At 41.7% G+C, this 21595-nt stretch overlaps 2 protein-coding genes and 2 pseudogenes across 2 annotated transcripts; all 4 read right to left on the bottom strand.

Annotated features, from left to right (window-relative positions):
• Positions 1-4631: 4631 nt before the first annotated feature.
• LOC146566333 (olfactory receptor 8G17-like) lies at positions 4632-5576 on the bottom strand. The gene has a single exon (XM_085289960.1). It carries the CDS (start codon positions 5574-5576, stop codon positions 4632-4634), a length of 945 nt encoding a protein of 314 aa, XP_085146086.1.
• Positions 5577-11182: 5606 nt separating this feature from the next.
• On the bottom strand, positions 11183-12110 carry LOC146566332 (olfactory receptor 8G17-like; annotated as a pseudogene).
• Positions 12111-15469: 3359 nt separating this feature from the next.
• Positions 15470-16414, bottom strand: LOC146566331 (olfactory receptor 8G17-like). The gene has a single exon (XM_085289958.1). It carries the CDS (start codon positions 16412-16414, stop codon positions 15470-15472), a length of 945 nt encoding a protein of 314 aa, XP_085146084.1.
• Positions 16415-16611: 197 nt separating this feature from the next.
• Positions 16612-17920, bottom strand: LOC146566330 (olfactory receptor 2J3-like; annotated as a pseudogene).
• Positions 17921-21595: the final 3675 nt, after the last annotated feature.

Below are 21595 nucleotides of genomic sequence, written 5' to 3'. Positions count from 1 at the left end.
TGCTCCAGATCTGGTTCAGTGGACGGGGCCGTGCCAGGCGGCATTTGTGCAGGTGAAAAAGGCTCTCTGTGGGGAGCCGCTGCTTCACACTCCTAACTTTTCCCTCCCTTTTGTTCTGCAGACTGACGCCTCGAACAGAGGGCTGGGGGCTGTTTTGTCCCAGCAGGTAAGGGGGGCCGACCGTCCCGTTCTTTACATCAGCCGGAAGCTGGCAGAGCGTGAAAGACGGTACAGCACTGTGGAGAAGGAGTGCTTGGCTATCCGGTGGGCGGTCGACTCCCTTCGCTATTACCTCCTGGGGCACTCATTCACCCTCTGCTCGGACCACGCCCCGCTGCAGTAGCTCCACCGCATGAAGGATGCCAACGCCTGGATCACCCAGTGGTATCTGGCTTTACAGCTCTTTAAGTTCAAGGTGGTCCATAGGCCGGGGGCGCAGCTGCAGGGGAGGAGTGGTGCAGTGAGCTCAACGGGGCGGTGCTGGAGACGCAGGTGAGAACAGCTGATGGCGTTTGGACTGATGATGGTTTCCTTCCCTTTTATAGTGAGACGGAGAGGAGCGGAGGGGAGGCTGGAAATCAGCTGAGACCGGAGCTGTCAGATTGTGGTCGGTCATAACATATGTAAACTATAAATAAACGTGGCATCTGGCGACAAACAAATGTGCGTGTGTGTACCTGTGTGAAGTGCATTTCACAGACATATATATTTCTTTTTTAAAATCCACATACATTTTAAGTCATTACATACATTTCCGACTACACATATGGGGAAAAGCCCTACAAAGAAAGAAAAAACAGTATTTACCATCTATTCCTCAACAGATTTAAAAAATAAACTACAAGTGTGAACTCTCATCCTTTATGCTGACTTCCTAATTACCTGGGGGCACCTTAAAAACAGCCAGCCCCTCTCAAGAATTGGGATGGTAAATGGCCTGTATTTGTATAGTGCTTTTACTAGTCCCGCCTAGGGACCCCAAAGCACTTTACACACCCAGTCATCCACCCATTCACACACACATTCACACACTGGTGGAGGCAGCTACAGTTGTAGCCACAGCTGCCCTGGGGGCAGACTGACAGAAGCGAGGCTGCCATATCGTGCCATCGGCCCTTCTGACCAACACCAGTAGGCGGTAGGTGAAGTGTCTTGCCCAAGGACACAACGACCGAGACTGTCCGAGCCGGGGCTCGACCGGCAACCTTCCGATTACAAGGCGAACTCCCAACGCTTGAGCCACGGTCGCCCGGGATAGATCATTTGGCAAAAAAAAACAAGCAAAGGGGACCAAACATTGAGGAGCAAATCCTCATTTTCTGCTAAGGCAGCAGCAAATCTTTCATGAGAAATAACTTTAAACAATTCCCTGTACCACAAAGTAACAGTGGGTTTAACGGTTTAACGTTAACCTCCTAGGACCTGGTGTCCACATATGTGGCCATCACATTTTGGGTTGTCTAGACCAAAATATCAGGATCAGCACCTCCAAATCTGAGGCCATGGTTCTCAGCCGGAAAAGGGTGGAGTGCCCACTCCGGGTCGGGGATGAGTTCCTGCCCCAAGTGGAGTACAAGTATCTCGGGGTCTTGTTCGCGAGTGATGGGAGAAGAGAGCCGGAGATCGACAGACGGATTGGGGCTGCAGCTGCAGTAATGCGGACGCTACACCGGTCCGTTGTGGTGAAGAGGGAGCTGAGTGTAAAAGCGAAGCTCTCAATTTACCGGTCGATCTATGTCCCTACCCTCACCTATGGCCACGAGCTGTGGGTAGTGACCGAAAGAACGAGATCGCGGATACAAGCGGCAGAAATGAGCTTCCTCCGAAGGGTGGCTGGCCTCTCCCTTAGAGATAGGGTGAGAAGTTCGGCCATCCGGGAGGGGCTCAGAGTAGAGCAGCTGCTGCTCCACATCGAAAGGAGCCAGCTGAGGTGGTTCGGGCATCTGACAAGGATGCCCCCTGGGCGCCTCCTGTGTGAGGTGTTCCAGGCATGTCCCACCGGGAGGAGGCCCCGGGGCAGACCCAGGACACGCTGGAGAGATTATATCTCTCGGCTGGCCTGGGAACGCCTTGGTATTCCCCCGTATAAGCTGGAGGAGGTGGCTGGGGAGAGGGAGGTCTGGGCCTCTTTGCTTAGGCTGCTGGCCCCGCGACCCGGCCTCGGATAAAGCGGATGAAGATGGATGGATGGATGGATGGATAGACCAAAATACTAAATTTAGCTCCACAAGGGACTGATATCCACTTACGAGAACATTACACTGCCTCTGTTTTATCAAAATTTAAAACAAATTTCTTCATATGTGGCTCTCGTTTTTCTTAGAAACAAAAATTGGGTAAAAAAAAATCTGGTAATTCTTTGTTTTTACATTCATTGGGTTCCAATCAGCCCAAATATCAAAGAGAAATTAAAAACGCATGCCGTGGAAGAGTTCAGGTCTTAGGAAGTTAACTGAGTTAAGAATAAGAAAACATTTCCGAGCTAACAGCAATATTTTATCACATAATTTACGCTGTGAGTAAGTTAATGTTAATTCTTTTGAAGGTAAACCAAGAATAAAATATCCAGGGTTCTTTTGGATCCAATTCTTAAAGATATTACTCAGATCTTGAGATATAGAACTCCAAAATCTTTTAATTAGTTTGCATTGCCAAAAGTAATGGGAAAACGTACAAGTTTCTTTTTGACATTTGATACAGACACATCAGGTGTAATCTTATGCAGGCATTAGGAGTTAGGCGGTGTCAAATTTTTTTATTGGGTATCTTGCAAACAGTTGCAAGTAAAAGTAGATCTAGCTATGTTTCCACTCCTCCTCCACATATTGATTATTAAGATCTCTCTCCCATTTATGAATAGCACTCAATGTGCTGCTACTATGAGTATATAGTAAAGAATAAAAGGCAGAAATAAAATGAGTTCTGTCTTTTTGTTTAATAAGAAAAGTCTCCAAATCTTCATATATAGCTGTTTCTGCAGATTGTGAAATTTCAGAATCAACAAAATGACAAACATGGAGAAAGCCCAAAAAAAATTTCTCTAGGAATATTAAAATTTGAATCCAGTTGCTGAAAGTTCATCAGTGTGTTGTTTAAATACAAATCGCCCTTAGCCTGTTGTTATGCCACATATCAAACAGACTGCGAGACATTCCTAGAACAAAGTCTTTGTTTCTCAATAAAGGAGTCAAAAAAATCTCTGCCCAACCTTTTGTGCATTTCCCTCCAAAACCTTATTGTATTATAAATAACTGGGTTATTGTTAATCTCTGTTTGTAATTTCTTTTTGTCACAGACAACTAGGCCCCAAAGTGAAGAAGGTGAAGCAGACCAAGAGTAAAAAAAAAAAGACTGAACTTTATACCCTTTGTGTTCTGAACATGCACGAAAGGTCTGACAGATGGCAGGGTCATTGTATTTTAGCATAAAAATCATACTCTTTAAAAACATTTTCCTTTTAGTTAACATGAGAGAATGAGTAACTATTGATGTACTTTATGCAGTAACTTTATGAATTTAAAGAAAACAATCTTAATGGGGGTTTTTTTACCTCACAAATGAAATGCATTTGGAAATCAACAACTCAAATTTTACTGTACAAGAATCTCACTTAAGATTATCACAATGACATGCCTAATGCCAAATTGCCTTATTATAATGGATTGGATTTATATAGCACTTTTCAAGGCACCCAAAGCGCTTTACAATTCCACAAATTTCCACTATTCATTCACTCTCGCATTCACACACTTATTATTATTCTTTCAGTTTAGGTTCAGTTTCTTACATATACAATACTGAACCAAAATGGTGATATGTGCTGATTTTGTGAACTGTTCCTAATTCACTGTTCCAGTCTGATTTGCCAACATATGCACAGTAGTAAGAACAAAATTGGCTAGTGTGCATGTGTCATAAATGTGAGGGATTTTTCATACAAGCTAATTTTTGCAAGAAAATAAACACATTTTTTTCATGGGGTAAGAAGCTTTTCATGCTGATATTAGTGAATTATTCCCAATGAGTCTTTTGTCACTGGATTAATTAAAGCTCTCTCTCTCCTTTGCAGTATTGTTTTAATTCAGCTGTATTTTAAGCGGCCTGTTTAAGTTCATATAAACATCTCAATCAGATTTAAGTCCAGAGATAGTCTTTTTTGGTTTTAAATGAAAGCTACGGTATAAGTAAGAATACTAAAAATTACTTCCATGCAAAGGTATTCTCTTGGCCTTTAAAATTCATTACATCGGTATAACCGGGTGTTATTGCTGGTTTCATACCATTATGTTCTTTCTTAAATACTAATTATGTATTTAGCTCCAATAAAACTGCACAGTCCTTGTGTCTGTGTTTAACAAAGGCTTACCAGCAGATAGCGAACATTTGCTTTTGTATTTAACGTCATCTAATGTAAATTAAACTTCATGAATGAGACAAAACCACAGATTGGCTTAAGCTTTTATTTTACACAAACATACACACATTTTGAAATGCTGACTAAAGTTTTATACATTAGTTTCTTACAGCAGCAAAAACATTAACTTCCGTCTAATTATGATTAAAATAGCTGTCAGAGATGATCTCCCTTTAGATGTTGAATTTCTATAAAAACAAACAGAAACACATTCTGTTTATGATGCCAAAACCTTCTTGGATACACAAAACTTCAAAAGGGCTTTTTGTAGGTCTTTGGACTGCACACCATAAATAATGGGGTTCAGACTGCCTGGAAATATACCAAACAGAATAGCAGAGATTTTTCTGTACTCTGTGTACTGAGGGAAGCGATGCAGAGTAATAAGTGCCATTCCACTAAGTGTCATAATCAGATAAACAACCAGATGAGTGCTGCAGGTCTTCAACGCTTTACTGTTCAAAGACTTGTTCTTACTGGTCAGACAAACCACTGCAATGCTTGTATAGGAAAGAACTATTGCCCCTATAGAGCCCACATAAAGAGCCACAGTGAAAGTGATACCATAGATGTTGTTAATGACCACACTTTCACAGGAAAGTTTAAACAATGAGGCATTGTCACAGTAGGGGTTTGTGATCAAAGTCCTGCATCGACTCAGTCGTGTGGTCAGACCTAGAAGAATCCCGACCAAAACAAAGGCCACTCCCCAGGCACAAACTGTCAGCTTGATCATCATTTTGTTGGTCATTATGGAAACATAGTGAAAAGGATTACAAATGGCCACATATCTGTCATAGGCCATAATCATGAGAACAGTGTGACTTGTGGTTCCAACCAAGTGCGCAATGTAGGCCTGAACAACACACTGATTATAACTAATGAGGCGCTCAGATGGAGGTCTCATAAGGTCTATAAGCAAACGGGGCACCACGTTAGAGTTTACAAGAATATCATTCAATGGCAAGTTGCAAAAAAGGAGATACATGGGCTGGTGAAGATTCTTGTTCATGACAATCAAAATAGTAATGCCCACATTTATAATCATTATAAACAGGTAGGAGAAAAACAAGAAAAGAAAGGCGGGGTAGAGAGAATCCTTTGAAGTGTTTAAGCCCTCTAACTGGAGGATGTAGCTGTTGTAGGTGTAGTTCTCCATCATCCTGAAAGAACGTTATTTTACACTTACAGATCTTATGAGATAGTAAGTCCATATGATCTTATCAGAAACAATAAAAGTTACAGGAGGAACTTTATAGTAGTGAAAACAATGAGGCTGAGTTATAGAAAAGCTGATGTAAAGCTGTTGGTAGACTAATACATCAACGCACAGCTTGTTTGCCACTGTTCTCCGCTGTCTTATAGGCACAGACTCCCAGAGGGTGTCCACATTGCCTCAGATTTTGAATGATGTAATTGCAATGATAATAAGATCAAAGGTGGTTTGTTCGTGAAAACTCAAGGCAATTCCTTTGTTATCAGGGCCCTTACCAAATAATCCTCCAAGAGAAAGCACACAACACCCACAAATGACCAAAATAGTAGGAACAAGCATTTTACCATTTCAATTCATTCAGATATCTTTTATTTTGACAAGGAATTTCTTTCCATCTTTTCCTTATAATACACGCAGATAGTAGGGGTGCAACGCTACACAAAATTCACGGTTCGGTTCGATTCTTTGGTGTCACGGTTCGATATTTTTTCGATACAAAAAAAATGTTCATGCCTTTTTAATTTGTCATTTATTAAAATTATAAATATATATTTTAACTCAAAAGTACAGTTTTTAAATTTAATGTTGCTGAAACAACAAAGTAACAAAATAATAAATCTATCTGATTGAGGAATCACTCATCTTTGGAAAAGAGAGTTTATTACAGAGAAATGGCTCTTTCCCAAAATAAAAGCTATACTATACGCTTCTTCTGGGCTATATTCTCAGCAGCATATTAAACATATCAGGTCCCCATAAGGAGAATCCTGTGCTAACGGCTGTCTAAACGACTCGGGTAAAGTTTGTAGCCTGCTTGTTGTTTTTGTCTGCTTCCACTTGTCTTTGCACTAGGATGCTGTCGGAGTAAATGTGTAGTCATATTCGTTGTGTTCCCACTAGAGCTGTCAGCTTTAATCTGAAATGACGTTAACGCCACAACACGGCAAATCTCCGTTAACAAGCTAACACGGATCGCCCCGTGCATGGGGCTGGACGGCCAACACGTTAACGAGCTAACTGCGCTAACGCACTAGTTCCCACCCATGTAATTGAGCATTACGTGGCACATCCGACATACTGTTTTACTTTTGTCCATGACGCGCTTACCTTCAGGGTCATACCGTCACATGGAAACCAAAATAGTTCCAAACGCCAGAATGAGGGTGGGGGAGGTTCAATTTGCCATGTTGCAACGAGAGCTTAACTTCTGTCTCGTTAGCTTGCCCTGCGCTCAGTGAATCTGCGTTCGACTACTCCGCCTAGGCTGCACTGTCGAGCGCAGATCACTGAGCGCTCAACACAGACAGCATCGTCAGAAGGAAAGTTGATAAAATAAATTAAAAATTTTGTATTGTTCGATACATATGCGTACCGAACCGAAAGCACTGTATCGAATGGTTCAATATCGATACGAGTATCGTTGCACCCCTAGCATATAGAGTGCAAAAAGCAGTGCTTCAGAAGCAGTTTCAGCAGTGTTGCATTACTCCCTTTTATTTTAGCAATCTGGTACTGACAGAAATGTAATGACTTTAATTCATATTAATAGAATTGGAGAAGTAAATTTGTAATACTGACAACGGATCGAGTTGGCAAAGATCTCATTTATTAAGCCAGGTTTGTCACGGTGGTGGACGGACTCAGGCACAGACTGAGGTATCATGGTTCAACAACACTTTATTAATAACTCCAGTGCGCTATGTACACATGAAGGGGGGGTGGAGAGAAACACCAGGGTCCCAGGGATAAATAGGCCGGGGAAACACACTTCTTCACACTTGCTCCGCTCCTTGTCCAAACACTCCTCACACGAGCAACCCACTCACACTCACGGAGTCAAAACGGGCGGGTCCAAATAAACCTATAAACATAGACGAGGGTAAGTCGGCGGCAAGCACGGGAACAACTGATTCACAATGAAGCCAGGCAATACTGATGAGGGTTACTCAATATTCCAGCAACGAATAGCTCAGAGCCCCAGCCTTAAGAAGAGCCAGGGATCAACTGCAATTCACTCGAGATCAGCTGCAGGTGCGTGGGCCAAGGGCAGGAGCCCAATCAGAGCTCCGCCCAGGCAGACAGGTAGGAGAGAGAGAGGGAGAGAGAGAAAAACAACAAAAACTTGTGGCCACACTGGGCTGGCCAGGGAGGCACAGGGACCATGACAGTACCCCCCCCCCCCCTCAACGGGAGCCTCCCGGCGACCCACCAGGCTTACCCGGGTGCAGGCGGTGGAAGTCCCGGAGCAGACCCCTATCCACGATAGCCGACCGGGGCACCCAGGAACGTTCCTCTAGCCCGTAGCCCTCCCAGTCAACCAGGTACTGAAATCCCCGACCCCGGCGCCGGGAGTCCATGATGCACGAGACGGTGTAAACCAGCTGGCCATCCACGAGCCGGGGGGGCGGCGGGGGCCTGCAACGAGGGCATACCGGGCTGGAGACCACTGGCTTGACCTGAGAGACATGGAATACATCATGAACATGCATATTGCGTGGCAGTGCCAATCAGACGGATGCAGGGTTGATTATAGCACTGATTTCAAATGGGCCGATGAAGTTGGGGGAGAGTTTTTTAGATTCGGCACGTAAGGGCATGAATCGAGTGGAGAGCCATACCTTCTGCCCCACCACATATTCAGGGGCGGCTGTCCGGTGGCGATCTGCGAGTGCTTTATTGCGTTCCTTCATCCGGAGTAAAGCCGCCTGAGTGGCCCGCCAGGCCCTGCGACACATGCGGAGGTGATGTCGGACAGATGGAACAGTATGCTCACCTTCAACCATGGGAACCATGGGTTGGTATCCCAGAGACGCCTTGAAGGGTGACACGCCGGTAGCAGAGGATGTGTGACTGTTGTGAGCATACTCCATCCATGGCGGAAGGATGGAAGCCAGAGGAGAGGCTGACCTTGGCTCCTATGGCAGAGCAGAACTCCTTCCACACCCATGACGCGAACTGAGGGCCCCGTCCGAGACAATGTCCTCAGGGATGCCATGGAGCCGCAAAACATGTGTGGTGAGGAGTCGGGCAGTCTCCAAGGCTGTAGGGAGCTTAGGAAGCGCAATGAAATGAGCAGCTTTGGAGAAACGGTCAACAATGGTCAATATTGTAGTGTTACCTGCAGATGGTGGCAGACCAGTGACGAAATCCAGAGAGATGTGGGACCAGGGTCGGCTGGGTGTGGAGAGTGGCTGCAGACGTCCAGACGGGTGTTGATTGGAGTGCTTATTTTGAGCACAAGTGGTGCAGGCGGTTACGTACTCCCGTGAGTCTTTAACCCTTTAAGACCTACCATAGAACCAAGTCCACCAGAGCTTATATTATATTTTTACATGCTGTAGTGCCATTTTTGGGAGCATTTCAAGTTGCTATACATCAATACAACAATTATAGCCCAGATTTTAATGATATGTATTCATTAAGTGCATAGTAATTACATAAATTGCAAAAAAGTGCAATAAACTACAAAAAAATTGAAAATCGTTTTTGCTTTTTTAACATATATTTCTAGTTAGAGAAATTTAAGAGGCTTATCCCTCAAAACTGTAAATACAAAAAAGTTGCACAAAATAGTTTCCTACCACAGGAAATTTATTTTGAGTGTCTTCATAGTTTTATTTTTGAAATACACCAATTTTTATATACTGCAGGAAAAACTAAAATAAATATTATACTGCAAATTTGCAAAAACTATTTCCAGCAGTGCAATATGAGTCCTAAGCATCCCAGAAAAGACACAGAAAGTCACAAAGTCAAATATAACTTTTAAAAACACCAGTATAGGCCCTGAGTCCCTGATGGTAAAAACAAACTACATTTCCGCGAAAATGACGTCACTTCCGGTTTCGGGCAGGTAATGGCGGACATGCAAAAGTTCGCGCTGACGTCTATTCCAACGTAGGAAGTGTTATGAACAGCTGGAAGGATCGGCAAAAGCGTGTTTCTGGAATATTATGTTTTTGTTGCTGCAAGCGCTTTTTATGCAGTTTTTGCAAAGCTATATGTGGAAGGAAACTGTGACATAGGACAAGCTGATGGCATAAGATGTAAGTACAACTCCTCCGGTTTCATATGCAAAACAAATTATTGCGCTAGCTTACGTGGTTGCAGAGCTACCAGGATTTAAAAATAGTTATGCAAAACAGAGCGTGCCCGCTCCGACCGGCTCATAAGGGTTAATGAGGGCGGGCCACCAGAAATACCTGCGCAGGAATGCAGTGGTGCGGTTAACTCCTGGATGGCAGGAAAAACGGGCTGTGTGAGCCCACTGGAGCACTCGGGACCGGACAGCCGCCGGAACGAAGAGTCGATCAGGGGGGCCCGTGCCAGGATCAGGGTCGGTTTCTTGTGCCTCCCGGACGAGCTCTTCGATCTCCCACGTAACGGCTCCAATAATACAGGAAGCAGGCAGAACAGATCCAGGGTCGGACTTCTCTCCGACTGGAGCGAATTGCCAGGAAAGAGCGTCTGGTTTAACGTTTCGGGAGCCTGGCCTGTAAGTGATGGTGAAATTAAACCGGGTGAAAAACAAAGCCCACCTGGCCTGCCATGAGTTGAGCCATTTCGCCGAGCGGATGTATTCAAGGTTTTTATGATCAGTCCATACAATAAACGGCTGTGTGGCCCCCTCCAGCCAGTGTCTCCACTGCTCCAGAGCCAGCTTCACGGCCAGAAGTTCGCAGTCTCCGATGTCATAATTCTTCTCGGCTAGGGAAAGACGACGAGAGAAAAAGGCACAGGGGTGGAGCTTGCCCTCGAACTGTTGAGAGAGCACGGCCCCTACGCCAGTCTCTGATGCATCCACCTCCACGATGAACTTCAGGGAGAGGTCTGGCTGGCGAAGGATTGGGGCGGTGGCGAACTGTTCCTTGAGGCAAGAGAAGACTTCCTGAGCCAGCCGGTCCCATTGGAATGGCACCTTGGGTGACGTTAACCTAGTGAGAGGCAGAGCAACTTTACTAAAATCCCCGATGAAACGTCTGTAGAAGTTAGCAAACCCCAGAAGGCGCTGAAGCTGCCGGCGATCGGGTGGTTTGGGCCAGTCCAACACTGCCTGAACTTTTGCCGGGTCAGGTTTCAAATCCCCTCTGGTGATGATGTAGCCCACAAATGCCACTGAATCCATGTGGAAGTCGCATTTCTCTCCTTTAACAAAGAGCCTATTTTCCAGTAGACACTGCAGGATCTGCCTTACATGGACCTTATGTTCCGCTTTAGATTTGGAGAAGACGAGAATCTCATCTAAGTAGACAAAAGCACATCGGTTAATAAAGTCTCTGAGAACATCATTAACAAGAGCCTGGAACACAGCTGGGGCGTTGGTCAGGCCGAACGGCATCACAAGGTACTCGAAATGGCCCAGGTGAGTATTGAAGGCCGTTTTCCACTCATCCCCTTCACGGATTCTCACCAGATGGTAGGCGTTGCGCAAGTCCAACGTACTGAAGATCGTGGCGCCCTGGTTAAAATCAGGTTACAATCTCTGCACACTGTCAGTTTAAAAAACATTAATATGTCACTTCAAACTGTTCAAATAACCCTGAAAATTGTCTTTAAAATAATGGCAAAACCTTCTTTAACTTAACATTTGATATATCTCTTTGGATTGCATACCATAAATGATGGGATTGAGGCTTCCAGGGATGATGTGATACAGGACAGCAACAATTTTTCTGCTCCCTTAGTACTCAGGAAAGCGATGCAGAGTGATTATGGACATACCACTGAACAAAAAAATCAGATATACAACCAGGTGAGTGCAGCAGGTCTTCAAGGCTTTATTGTTCAAGGACTTGTTCTTAGTGGTTAGACACACCACAGTAATCTTAGTATAGGTAAGAACCATGCTACTGATAGAACCTGTGAACAAAAGCACAGTGAAAGTGAGGCCATAGACATTGTTAATGAACACATCCTCACAGGACAGGTTAAACAGTGCAGCATTGTCACAATAGGGGCTTTTGATCAGAGTTCTGCATCGGCCCGGTCTCAAGGTCAGACCGAGCAGAATCCCAACCAAAACAAAGGCCACCCCCCAGGCAGAAACTGTCAGCTTCATCAACATCTTATTTGTCATTACTGCAGCATAACGCAGAGGATTACAGATGGCTACATATCTGTCAAAGGCCATTATCATAAGCACTGTGTGAGCTGTGGTACTAAACATTTGTGTGGTGAAAGCTTGGACCACACATTCATAATAACTGATGAGGCGCTCAGACGGAGGCCTCAACATGTCTACAAGCAAACGAGGGATCATGATAGAGTTTCCAAATAAATCATTAATGGACAGATTACAAAAAAGGATATACATGGGCTGGTGAAGACTCTTGTCAACAAAAACCAAAACAGCAATGCCCACATTTGCAACAATTAGAAACAAGTAGGAGAAAAAAGAAAAAGAAACACAGCATATGTGGCTTCCTGTGGGACATTTAAACCCTCCAGCTGTATTGTGAAGATGTTGTTTGTATTTTGCATGGACCTGAAAGAACAAGACAATTTCAAAGGCATTTCAAAAGCAATCCAGTAACTATCTAAAATCACATTTTGGGTTGTCTAGACCAGAGATGGGCAGTAACGCTTTACTAGTAACGCTTTACTGGTAACGCGTTACTGTAATCTGATTACTTTTTTCAAGTAACGAGTAAAGTAAGGGATTACTATTGCAAAAACGGTAATTAGATTACTGTTACTTTCCCGTAGGAACGCTGCGTTACTGCGTTACTAAAACCGGGATTTTTTTGCGAGAATGTCTCACGACAGTGGCGTAAGCGAGTGCGCCGTTCTCACAACAGCTGTGTGCAGATCAACAATGGATCACATATCGATTGTGTATGAGCGTGCAGCGTTTAAAGCGTGGAAGTACTGACCTTACTTTGAGTTTGATTCCATAAAAAGTGACAAAAACATTAGCATCCATCGTGCGTGGGAAGAAAACTTCTTTTTACAGCGAAAAAAAACCCCTAAACTTCCAAGCAAGCACCGAGTAGCTACGACGTAATGCGCAACTGACCGCGGCACACCTGCACCAAGGTAAACCTCCGCCTACTGCAGTCCTGCTTTACAGGTGAAAATAGAGCAACAGGACCGCTGAGTCTTTGACTTTATTTATTTTCTGCTGTGTTTTACTTGCATCTATTTGAAAGACTGAGTGTAAACAAAAAAAATATTTTATTTTATGTGCTGGAATGTGCAGAAAATAGGTTTAAATGTTAAACTAATTTATTCAAGTCAGAGAATGTTGCATATAATTAAATTTTTGCTTGATGCATAAAGTTAAAAGATTAAAACTGATAAAAACAAGTTTTAAAAGGAGACTTTTCCATTTGATTCCATTTTGTATGATGGATTATGCAGAAAAAGTAGAATTGGGCTGAAAGATCTATCACTTTATCACCTCTAAATCGTGTTTTTAAAAAGTAACTAAGTAACTAAGTAATTAATTACTTTTGAAAATAAGTAATCAGTAAAGTAACGGGATTACTTTTTTGGGGAACTGATTACTTTTTTCAAGTAACTTGACCAACACTGGTCTAGACCAAAATACTAAATTTAGCTCCACAAGGGACTGATATCCACTTACGAGAACATTACACTGCCTCTGTTTTATCAAAATTTAAAACAAATTTCTTCATATGTGGCTCTCGTTTTTCTTAGAAACAAAAATTGGGTAAAAAAAAAATCTGGTAATTCTTTGTTTTTACATTCATTGGGTTCCAATCAGCCCAAATATCAAAGAGAAATTAAAAATGCATGCCGTGGAAGAGTTCAGGTCTTAGGAGGTTAACCCAGTTAAGAATAAGAAAACATTTCCGAGCTAACAGCAATATTTTATCACATAATTTACGCTGTGAGTAAGTTAATGTTAATTCTTTTGAAGGTAAACCAAGAATAAAATATCCAGGGTCCTTTTGGATCCAATTCTTAAAGATATTACTCAGATCTTGAGATATAGAACTCCAAAATCTTTTAATTAGTTTGCATTGCCAAAAGTAATAGGAAAAGGTACAAGTTTCTTTTTGACATTTGATACAGACACATCAGGTGTAATCTTATGCAGGCATTAGGAGTTAGGCGGTGTCAAATTTTTTTATTGGGTATCTTGCAAACAGTTGCAAGTAAAAGTAGATCTAGCTATGTTTCCACTCCTCCTCCACATATTGATTATTAAGATCTCTCTCCCATTTATGAATAGCACTCAATGTGCTGCTACTATGAGTATATAGTAAAGAATAAAAGGCAGAAATAAAATGAGTTCTGTCTTTTTGTTTAATAAGAAAAGTCTCCAAATCTTCATATATAGCTGTTTCTGCAGATTGTGAAATTTCAGAATCAACAAAATGACAAACATGGAGAAAGCCCAAAAAAAAATTTCTCTAGGAATATTAAAATTTGAATCCAGTTGCTGAAAGTTCATCAGTGTGTTGTTTAAATACAAATCGCCCTTAGCCTGTTGTTATGCCACATATCAAACAGACTGCGAGACATTCCTAGAACAAAGTCTTTGTTTCTCAATAAAGGAGTCAAAAAAATCTTCTCTGCCCAACCTTTTGTGCATTTCCCTCCAAAACCTTATTGTATTATAAATAACTGGGTTATTGTTAATCTCTGTTTGTAATTTCTTTTTGTCACAGACAACTAGGCCCCAAAGTGAAGAAGGTGAAGCAGACCAAGAGTCAAAAAAAAAAGACTGAACTTTATACCCTTTGTGTTCTGAACATGCACGAAAGGTCTGACAGATGGCAGGGTCATTGTATTTTAGCATAAAAATCATACTCTTTAAAAACATTTTCCTTTTAGTTAACATGAGAGAATGAGTAACTATTGATGTACTTTATGCAGTAACTTTATGAATTTAAAGAAAACAATCTTAATGGGGTTTTTTTACCTCACAAATGAAATGCATTTGGAAATCAACAACTCAAATTTTACTGTACAAGAATCTCACTTAAGATTATCACAATGACATGCCTAATGCCAAATTGCCTTATTATAATGGATTGGTTTTATATAACACTTTTCAGGGCACCCAAAGCGCTTTACAATTCGACTAATTTCCACTATTCATTCACTCTCGCATTCACACACTTATTATTATTCTTTCAGTTTAGGTTCAGTTTCTTACATATACAATACTGAACCAAAATGGTGATATGTGCTGATTTTGTGAACTGTTCCTAATTCACTGTTCCAGTCTGATTTGCCAACATATGCACAGTAGTAAGAACAAAATTGGCTAGTGTGCATGTGTCATAAATATGAGGGATTTGGAGTATTGTTTTAATTCAGCTGTATTTTAAGCGGCCTGTTTAAGTTCATATAAACATCTCAATCAGATTTAAGTCCAGAGATTGTCTTTTTTGGTTTTAAATGAAAGCTACGGTATAAGTAAGAATACTAAAAATTACTTCCATGCAAAGGTATTCTCTTGGCCATTACTCTGATTCATTACATCGGTATAACTGGGTGTTATTGCTGGTTTCATACCATTATGTTCTTCTTAAATACTAATTATGTATTTAGCTCCAATAAAACTGCACAGTCCTTGTGTCTGTGTTTAACAAAGGCTTACCAGCAGATAGCGAACATTTGCTTTTGTCTTTAACGTCATCTAATGTAAATTAAACTTCATGAATGAGACAAAACCACAGATTGGCTTAAGCTTTTATTTTACACAAACATACACACATTTTGAAATGCTGACTAAAGTTTTATACATTCGTTTCTTACAGCAGTAAAAACATTAACTTCCATCTAATTATGATTAAAATAGCTGTCAGAGATGATCTCCCTTTAGATGTTGAATTTCTATAAAAACAAACAGAAACACATTCTGTTTATGATGCCAAAACCTTCTTGGATACACAAAACTTCAAAAGGGCTTTTTGTAGGTCTTTGGACTGCACACCATAAATAATGGGGTTCAGACTGCCTGGAAAAATAGGAAACAAAACAGCAAAGATTTTTCTGTACTCTGAGTACTGAGGGAAGCGATGCAGAGTAATACGTGTCATTCCACTAAGTGTCATAATCAGATAAACAACCAGATGAGTGCTGCAGGTCTTCAACGCTTTACTGTTCAAAGACTTGTTCTTACTGGTCAGACAAACCACTGCAATGCTTGTATAGGAAAGAACTATTGCCCCTATAGAGCCCACATAAAGAGCCACAGTGAAAGTGATACCATAGATGTTGTTAATGACCACACTTTCACAGGAAAGTTTAAACAATGAGGCATTGTCACAGTAGGGGTTTGTGATCAAAGTCCTGCATCGACTCAGTCGTGTGGTCAGACCTAGAAGAATCCCGACCAAAACAAAGGCCACTCCCCAGGCACAAACTGTCAGCTTGATCATCATTTTGTTGGTCATTATGGAAACATAGTGAAAAGGATTACAAATGGCCACATATCTGTCATAGGCCATAATCATGAGAACAGTGTGACTTGTGGTTCCAACCAAGTGCGCAATGTAGGCCTGAACAACACATTGATAATAACTAATGAGGCGCTCAGATGGAGGTCTCATAAGGTCTATAAGCAAACGGGGCACCACGATAGAGTTTGCAAGAATATCAGTCAATGGCAAGTTGCAAAAAAGGAGATACATGGGCTGGTGAAGATTCTTGTTCATGACAATCAAAATAGTAATGCCCACATTTATAATCATTATAAACAGGTAGGAGAAAAACAAGAAAAGAAAGGCGGGGTAGAGAGAATCCTTTGAAGTGTTTAAGCCCTCTAACTGGAGGATGTAGCTGTTGTAGGTGTAGTTCTCCATCATCCTGAAAGAACGTTATTTTACACTTACAGATCTTATGAGATAGTAAGTCCATATGATCTTATCAGAAACAATAAAAGTTACAGGAGGAACTTTATAGTAGTGAAAACAATGAGGCTGAGTTATAGAAAAGCTGATGTAAAGCTGTTGGTAGACTAATACATCAACGCACAGCTTGTTTGTCACTGTTCTCCGCTGTCTTATAGGCACAGACTCCCAGAGGGTGTCCACATTGCCTCAGATTTTGAATGATGTAATTGCAATGATAATAAGATCAGGGACTTGTTCTTAGTGGTTAGACACACCACAGTAATCTTAGTATAGGTAAGAACCATGCTACCAATAGAACCTGTGAACAAAAGCACAGTGAAAGTGAGGCCATAGACATTGTTAATGAACACATCCTCAAAGGACAGGTTAAACAGTGCAGTGTTAGGTTTTGTATTGTTTATTGTCATTTATGCTTAGAAATATCTACTTATATATGCTTAGACTTTTATAATTAGTTGTAGATTGGTAGAGGTTTGATCCTTAATAGTCTGCAAACTTTGTGTGCATTCCAGAGCACTCTGGAATGCACACAAAGTTTGCATTGGAGAGGTCGTACCTTGTCTTATTGTTTTATGGTAGGATAAATGTGTCTATATCTGTTTTAGGCTAAGTGCCTTTTGTTTAGATGAACTGCTGGACTTCCAGACCAATGTAAATAGCTGACCTGACTGGATACCTCCCTGGACTTTTTTAAGGGGGGGGGGGGCAGGAAACAATGTTTAAAACAATAACAATAATTATATTTATATTTATATTTATAACAAGGTGCAATAATAATTAATGTGCAATAATAACAGTGTGCGATACACATGCACTGATTCTTCTTTTTTATACTAAGTTAATATACTGTGTTGTGTTGTTTGTTGCGTTGTGATGTGTCATATCGTGTCGTGTTGTGTTATATGTAGTGCCGACGTAGGACAGTTTTCCAATTTCATTGTACTACCGTACTATGTATGACTGTGCAATGACAATAAAGAGTTATCTTATCATTGTCACAATAGGGGCTTTTGATCAGTGTTCTGCATTGGCCCGGTCTCAAGGTCAGACCGAGCAGAATCCCAACCAAAACAAAGGCCACCCCCCAGGCAGAAACTGTCAGCTTCATCAACATCTTATTTGTCATTACTGCAGCATAACATAGAGGATTACAGATGGCTACATATCTGTCAAAGGCCATTATCATAAGCACTGTGTGAGCTGTGGTACTAAACATATGTGTGGTGAAAGCTTGGACCACACATTCATAATAACTGATGAGGCGCTCAGACGGAGGCCTCAACATGTCTACAAGCAAACGAGGGATCATGATAGAGTTTCCAAATAAATCATTAATGGACAGATTACAAAAAAGGATATACATGGGCTGGTGAAGACTCTTGTCAACAAAAACCAAAACAGCAATGCCCACATTTGCAACAATTAGAAACAAGTAGGAGAAAAAAGAAAAAGAAACATAGCATATGTGGCTTCCTGTGGGACATTTAAACCCTCCAGCTGTATTGTGAAGATGTTGTTTGTATTTTGCATGGACCTGAAAGAACAAGACAATTTCAAAGGCATTTCAAAAGCAATCCAGTAACTATCTAAAATCACATTTTGGGTTGTCTAGACCAGAGATGGGCAGTAACGCTTTACTAGTAACGCTTTACTGGTAACGCGTTACTGTAATCTGATTACTTTTTTCAAGTAACGAGTAAAGTAAGGGATTACTATTGCAAAAACGGTAATTAGATTACTGTTACTTTCCCGTAGGAACGCTGCGTTACTGCGTTACTAAAACCGTGATTTTTTTTGCGAGAATGTCTCACGACAGTGGCGTAAGCGAGTGCGCCGTTCTGACAACACCTGTGTGCAGATCAACAATGGATCACATATCGATTGTGTATGAGCGTGAAGCGTTTAAAGCGTGGAAGTACTGACCTTACTTTGAGTTTAATTCCATAAAAAGTGACAAAAACATTAGCGTCCATCGTGCGTGGGAAGAAAACTTTTTACAGCGAAAAAACCCCTAAACTTCCAAGCAAGCACCGAGTAGCTACGACGTAATGCGCAACTGACCGCGGCACACCTGCACCAAGGTAAACCTCCGCCTACTGCAGTCCTGCTTTACAGGTGAAAATAGAGCAAAAGGACCGCTTAGTCTTTGACTTTATTTATTTTCTGCTGTGTTTTACTTGCATCTATTTGAAAGACTGAGTGTAAACACAAAACAAATTTTATTTTATGTGCTGGAATGTGCAGAAAATAGGTTTAAATCTTAAACTAATTTATTCAAGTCAGAGAATGATGCATATAATTAAATTTTTGCTTGATGCATAAAGTTAAAAGATTAAAACTAATAAAACAAGTTTTAAAAAGAGACTTTTCCATTTGATTACATTTTGTATGATGGATTATGCAGAAAAAGTAGAATTGGGCTGAAAGATCTATCGCTTTATCACCTCTTCAGGTTGTAAATCGTGTTTTTAAAAAGTAACTAAGTAACTAACTAATTAATTACTTTTGAAAATAAGTAATCAGTAAGGTAACGGGATTACTTTTTTGGGGAAGTAATCAGTAATTCGTTACTGATTACTTTTTTCAAGTAACTTGACCAACACTGGTCTAGACCAAAATACTAAATTTAGCTCCACAAGGGACTGATATCCACTTACGATAACATTACACTGCCTCTGTTTTATCAAAATTTAAAACAAATTTCTTCATATGTGGCTCTCATTTTTCTTAGAAACAAAAATCGGGTAAAAAAAAAACAGTAATTCTTTGTTTTTACATTCATTGGGTTCCAATCAGCCCAAATATCAAAGAGAAATTAAAAATGCATGCCGTGGAAGAGTTCAGGTCTTAGGAAGTTAACCCAGTTAAGAATAAGAAAACATTTCCGAGCTAACAGCAATATTTTATCACATAATTTACGCTGTGAGTAAGTTAATGTTAATTATTTTGAAGGTAAACCAAGAATAAAATATCCAGGGTCCTTTTGGATCCAAATCTTAAAGATATTACTCAGATCTTGAGATATAGAACTCCAAAATCTTTTAATTAGTTTGCATTGCCAAAAGTAATGGAAAAAGGTACAAGTTTCTTTTTGACATTTGATACAGACACATCAGGTGTAATCTTATGCAGGCATTAGGAGTTAGGCGGTGTCGAATTTTTTTATTGGGTATCTTGCAAACAGTTGCAAGTAAAAGTAGATCTAGCTATGTTTCCACTCCTCCTCCACATATTGATTATTAAGATCTCTCTCCCATTTATGAATAGCACTCAATGTGCTGCTACTATGAGTATATAGTAAAGAATAAAAGTGTCATGGTCCTGCGGCCATGACTCAGTGACTTTGTGTTTGTGTTCCTTATTGTTATTATTCTCTTTATTATTCTTGGGCTGTTTTGGGATGGTTTGTGTTTTGGGATTTTAGATACTGGGTTTTGGGTTTGTGCTCCCTCTATTGGTCCCTGGTGTTAGTGTTCCCCTGTCTCGTCAGGTTAATCAGGTCCAGCTGTGTCTCCCACCTGTGTGTGATTTCCCAGTGTCTCTCTGTGTATTTATAGTGTGTGTTTGCCTCTGTTCCTCGTCGCGTCGTCTGTGTTCATACCTGGTGAATTTCCCTGCGTGCTCTCCCTGCTGTTCTCCCTTCATGTTCAGGTTTGCCACTCCTTTGTGTAGTTTCTCCCAGTTTAGTTCGTCCTTAGTTCTGTTTGCCATCTCCACTTTATGTTCAGTATTGTCAATAAATCACCCTTCACGTCTGAAATAGTGTTGCGTTTGAGTCCTCCTTCCACTCTTCACACGGCTGCTGCCCCGAGCCGTGACAGTACGACGCGACCACAAGATGGACCCAGCAGCGCTTAATCCGTCCAGGGAGCTACGGGAGACGCTCATCGATGCCACACAGGAGCTGATCGACCTGTGGCTGGAAAGCCCGGGTGGCACGTCCCAGCGCGCTATAGAGAGGCGGCTACAGCGTCTGGTGACCGGTCTCCCATGGCTTCTGGACTCGCTCTGTTCGTGGGAGCGGGAGTTTCTCCTTTTGGACCTTGGACTTCACCCCCCGTCTGCATTTACTTTCGAGCACCCCGAGGCGGTGAGTGAGCGGGATGCATTGGCTTCCCCAGATTCCGGGACTTTGTTTTCTGGGGCTATTCAGAGCGGGATGGGAGACTGTACGGGTCGCTTACCTACCTTCGTGGTAACAGATCCTTCGCAAGTGGGCGTGTACAAACCCTCTGTGAAACCGAGAGACTGTTTCTCTGCCGCCCCTTCTGAGCCAGGACTTTATCGCCATTCTCCGGCTCAGTTCTGTGTCCAGCCACAAGCCTCCCAGTCTGTAGCTCAACCGCTAGCCTCCCCAAGGACACAATTACCTGTTCTGCCGCCGCTCCAGTTAGCCACTCAGCCACCACCACCGCTTGCATCACCGCAACCCGTAGTTCACTAGCATCCCCAGGCTTCTACCTTTCTACCTATAAAACCCGGAGAGCAGTCAAATGGTGGAAGTGGAAGCTAAATTGGCTAGTCATTCATATGTATATTAAGATAAGATAAGATAAGATAGAACTTTATTAATCCCTCGGGTGGGTTCCTCTGGGAAATTCGACTTCCAAAAAGCACAGCAACGACCGAAGTTACAGTTACAGAATTGTTATATATATATATATATATATACACACACACACACACACACACACACACACACACACACACACACACATATATAAATACAGAGACAAATATAAATAAAATATACAAAGGGGATAAATAGAATAAATAGGAATAAAAAATAAAAATACAAGTGAATTGCACATTTCAAGTATTGAGTCTATTGCACTGTTGACTATTTACAAAAAGTATTGCACAAGGTATTGTACAGTGAGGTGAAGAGGCACTACAGCTTAGTTGTTCCCCCCTCCTTTGTTCTCCTGTTTCCCCTCCCTCTCCCCTCCAGAGAGGAGTTAAACAGTCTGATGGCGTGTGGGACAAAGGAGTTTTTAAGTCTGTTAGTTCTTGTCTTGGGGAGAAGCAACCTGTCACTGAACAGACTCTTCTGATTGTTTACCTGGGAATTCTGGAGGGAGGGGAGTGGGGGTGAGTGATTGAGGGGGTGGGGGAGCTGCTAAAAGCTGTGAA

This window comes from Mchenga conophoros, linkage group LG10, assembly GCF_057382185.1.
Source record: "Mchenga conophoros isolate Kocher_MC1m ecotype Shallow Benthic linkage group LG10, M_conophoros_male_GT1.1, whole genome shotgun sequence".
In the NCBI taxonomy this organism is placed as follows: Eukaryota; Metazoa; Chordata; class Actinopteri; order Cichliformes; family Cichlidae; genus Mchenga; species Mchenga conophoros.
Note: the sequence above shows the minus strand (reverse complement) of the source record. Positions and strands in the feature narration are given on the sequence as shown.

Excerpts from the sequence above, each read along its gene's own strand:
- LOC146566333 (XM_085289960.1), bottom strand. The coding sequence starts at position 5,576 with ATGATGGAGAACTACACCTACAACAGCTACATCCTCCAGTTAGAGGGC.
- LOC146566331 (XM_085289958.1), bottom strand. The coding sequence starts at position 16,414 with ATGATGGAGAACTACACCTACAACAGCTACATCCTCCAGTTAGAGGGC.